This window comes from Metarhizium acridum, assembly GCF_019434415.1.
Source record: "Metarhizium acridum strain ARSEF 324 chromosome Unknown scaffold_13, whole genome shotgun sequence".
Taxonomy (NCBI): Eukaryota; Fungi; Ascomycota; class Sordariomycetes; order Hypocreales; family Clavicipitaceae; genus Metarhizium; species Metarhizium acridum.
Genome location: NW_027094016.1, coordinates 227,257 through 230,818, shown reverse-complemented (window position 1 = coordinate 230,818; position 3,562 = coordinate 227,257). Strand labels below are relative to the sequence as shown.

Here is a 3,562-nt window from a genome sequence, read left to right as displayed (position 1 = left end):
GGGCGCATGAAGCGAGACAAGCAGCCACAGGATGGCCAATGGCGTACGTAAGAACGAATCCCCAACACTCTCATTATATTTTGTGCTTGCTGCAAATTCGGAGCCGTTCCAAGACATCATAGCTAAGTCATTATATCGACAGCTTACGATCAGCAGCACGACGCAATTTGTCCATGTGCGATTGACAACCTCGCAATGGCACAGTCAACTTTCCCCACAACCGATCATGACCTGCATCAACTCCGCTGGGTGCTCTGAACAGGCACTTCTCCTAAAACCAAGTGACGAGCTACGGGGGTTTAATAAAGTTGGTTGCAAGGCTTCTGTGACAGGCTACTAGAGCATCGAGGATCCGGGCCGTTTTCACCAAACACTGCCTACTGCAGTTTCGAAAAAGATGTCGTTGTGACTACTGGTTTGGTCACGATCCAGAGCTACCCGATGATCCAGACTTGGATGCAAGTTTTGAAGAGGCCAGTTATATTATTACAAGGTTCATACACCTAGCTCCACACCTACCAGGATTAGCGCACTTGATGAATTAGGTCTCAATGCCGTATATACATTGCGTCTCATGTGCCTTTGGATCCAAGTCAAGGAAGTTGCATACCGGAGTACCCACATTGTAAGCAATTAAGATCGGTCATCTTCCTGCCTCTCTACAGTAGCCAACATCAAACCACGCAATTGTTTAATAAGGCTATTGACCCTCCATTATGCGTTGATTAGTGCTTTTGCAGCCACTGGTGCACCCTGTCGGCAATCTCCAGGTTGTTCTTCTCCATGAAGAACATGTGTCCGTTGCCGTGAATGCCCTCCTTGCCTAGATCCGCATGCTCCACGTCCACGCCAACTTGCCCCAGATACTTGACGGTGCAGTAATCGTACGGCGCGTGAAACGACGCTTCGCCGGTAACAACGAGTTGCGGGATTTTGCCGAGGTTTGTCAGCTGTTTCGCCGGAGACTTTTGCATGATGCACTCGTTGTGATGGTCGTCGATTGCTGGCTCGACAATCGTCTCCATGTTCTCGGCATTCTCGCCCGCGGACGGCTCGTATCCGATGGCGAGGTCGGTGAGGCCGAAGGCGAAAGCCGGGTCGTTGCCAAACGGCGGTCGGAGGGTGAACGGCGGACCAGACGGCTCGAGCTGAACAATGCCCTTGACAAGGCTTGAGCGCATGTCTCCCACCCTCCAGCCTGCTTCAATCGTCAACCATTTGAGCGGGTCATGGGTGTTTTTGACCAAAAGACAATACCGTATGCCCCCGCCTGCGAGTGACTGATGATATAACAGTCGCCTACGAGGTCTACTAGGGCCGAATATGCCTGGGCATTCTCCTCTTCGCTTATGAAGCGGTCCGTTTGGAACTGCACCTGGCTCCTGTAGAAAGCGTCGAAAGTTGAGTCGCCGACGCGACCGGCGCCGGGCCACTGCGTGTGAAGTTTTGCCTGCGGCCACTGGTTGCCGTTGTGTGCTGTGTCGGTGAAGATGTCAGAGACAGAATTGGGGGAGCCGATGTACCCGACGCTTCCCTGTCCGGGAAACCAAAAGGAGCGGCCGCGTGCAGGCTGGTCCGAGAGGTAGACGGTGTGACCTTTGGATATGAAATAGGATGCCCATCCTGGCCGTCCGTCTGGCGTATCAAGGAAGTTGGCGCCGGTCTGGGCCGCGCCGGCGATGAAGATGATGGGAAGTGGTGGGTTCGCCGGGGCCGAGTTGGGGGAAAGCTTCTCGACGTAGATTTGTCCCGTCATGGCCATTGATGTAGATTTGGTTGCATTGTCCTGTTTCTCCAGTCTTAGAGGCGCGTAAAATCAAGGGTGGATTCCAGACTTGCCGTCACATTTGTGTACCGTCCGCCAACATAGAGGACCTCGCGTTTGGGAACAATGTCCCTAAGCTGGGAACTATTGGCCTGCGCATGGCCTCCTAGCAAGGCGACTTGGGTCAATTGCGTGAGAGAAGTAAAGGTGCCAAAGTTGACCATACTGCAGAGGTTCTGGGGAGGAGATGTTAATTGGTTTGTAGGGAGAGGAAAGATTGTAGAGGAGGAACATCAATGATGGCATGAGGCGGGTAAGAAAATAGCGGGCATTAACTTGGCCTTGGGGTTAGGGTTGCATATACCTGGGGACGTGAATCCATCTTTGCCACCAGCAAGGTCACCAGCAATCGTGCATACCCAGAAGTAACCACTCAAATAAAAATGACTTGCCCCCCGATATCATTCTGACCTCGACAGTGGTCTAATAGCTAAACATCTGTACCAAGAGGCTAGTTTAGTTCACAAGGCCCTGGTACTAAGGAAGGAGGCGACCGGGTCAACCCATGGCATACAGGGCTTGAAGGCATTCCTCCTCAACCACTACATTTCTCTCAAGACAGTTAAAATACTACGCCACCCCTTGCACGTTAGAGCTGTGGGTGCAAGGGGTACGATCATCCGAAGGCTGGGAGTCCTTGGGCCAAGCAACTATTAAGCCATTACATTTAGCTAGCTATCTAGTTATGCAGAGCCGTGGTCTGACCTATATGGATTCCGTGTAAGGACCTGTCGTCTTCTATGCCGCTCATCCCTCATCTTCATCTTCATACCCTCTGGTGGAGACTCGTAAAACAGGTGACCACGATCAAAGGGCGCATCCAGCATCAAGCCCTGGAGCGTTTTTACGCGAGAGACAGCTACGTAGCTTAAACCAGTCTGAAAGTCCCGACAGGAGAGATCTGTCACGATGACATCTTCAGTGATGCTCTGCGACTTGTGAACCGTAATGGCGTAGCATACGATCAGGGGAAACTGCGTGCGAGTGCAGAGAGTGCTTCCGATGAGGAAGTCCCTGTCTACTGGGAGAATCGGGACAATCTTTCTGCCATCAGCGGTGGTCAGGAACACAGGTCCACTGTACTTGTCAAACTCCATCATGATAACACAGGGAGGGTCTTGGACTGGGTCAGCCCCCGGTGCCCAGCCGATATCGTAAACGGTACCGCGAGCGCCGTTGCAGAGACCAACTGGCTGCCAAAGGTTAGATGTCAGCATCAGACGGGCGCCAATGCATATAGGGATCTGCTTCGCAAGGTTGCCCGCCTTGTCATCAGGCGCCGCAGCCGCGCCAAGGCCGACATTCTTAGCCTTGACCTGAATGACTGGCCGGCCGAGGCGGTCGAGGTGGTAGTGGTTATATTCGTTCACCCTATCTTTCGTGGCGTATACTCGCAAGGCGTTGGCGAACCTGGCGACCTCCAGATCATCTAGCTTCGCCTGTACTCGACCGGAAAGGAGTTTCCAGGACTCGACTGACAGTTGGAGGAGCCGCAATTCCTCGAGAGCTGTGCGAAACGCCTTCTGATCGTCGCCCCGTTGCCGTTGGACAACCTTCAAGAAGACTGATTTATCGAAGCGTCTATATGCGTTCCTGCCTTTGATCTCCACTCCCTGCACCTCTTTATCGTAATAGAGCGGCTTCTGTAGCACGGGTGGAAGCTGGAAGAAGTCGCCAACCAGAAGGATGTTAAGACTACCAAAGAACTCCTCATTCCTACTCGGGAACGCCTCGCGC

At 52.9% G+C, this 3,562-nt stretch overlaps 1 protein-coding gene across 1 annotated transcript; it reads right to left on the bottom strand.

Annotated features, from left to right (window-relative positions):
* Positions 1 to 412: 412 nt before the first annotated feature.
* On the bottom strand, positions 413 to 2,088 carry J3458_002698 (uncharacterized protein). The gene is made up of 3 exons (XM_066117315.1): positions 1,840 to 2,088; positions 1,258 to 1,786; positions 413 to 1,198 (listed from the first exon to the last, which is right to left on the bottom strand). The coding sequence occupies exons 1-3, from the start codon at positions 1,987 to 1,989 to the stop codon at positions 726 to 728; spliced, it is 1,152 nt and encodes a 383-aa protein (XP_065977099.1). The 5' UTR covers positions 1,990 to 2,088; the 3' UTR covers positions 413 to 725.
* Positions 2,089 to 3,562: the final 1,474 nt, after the last annotated feature.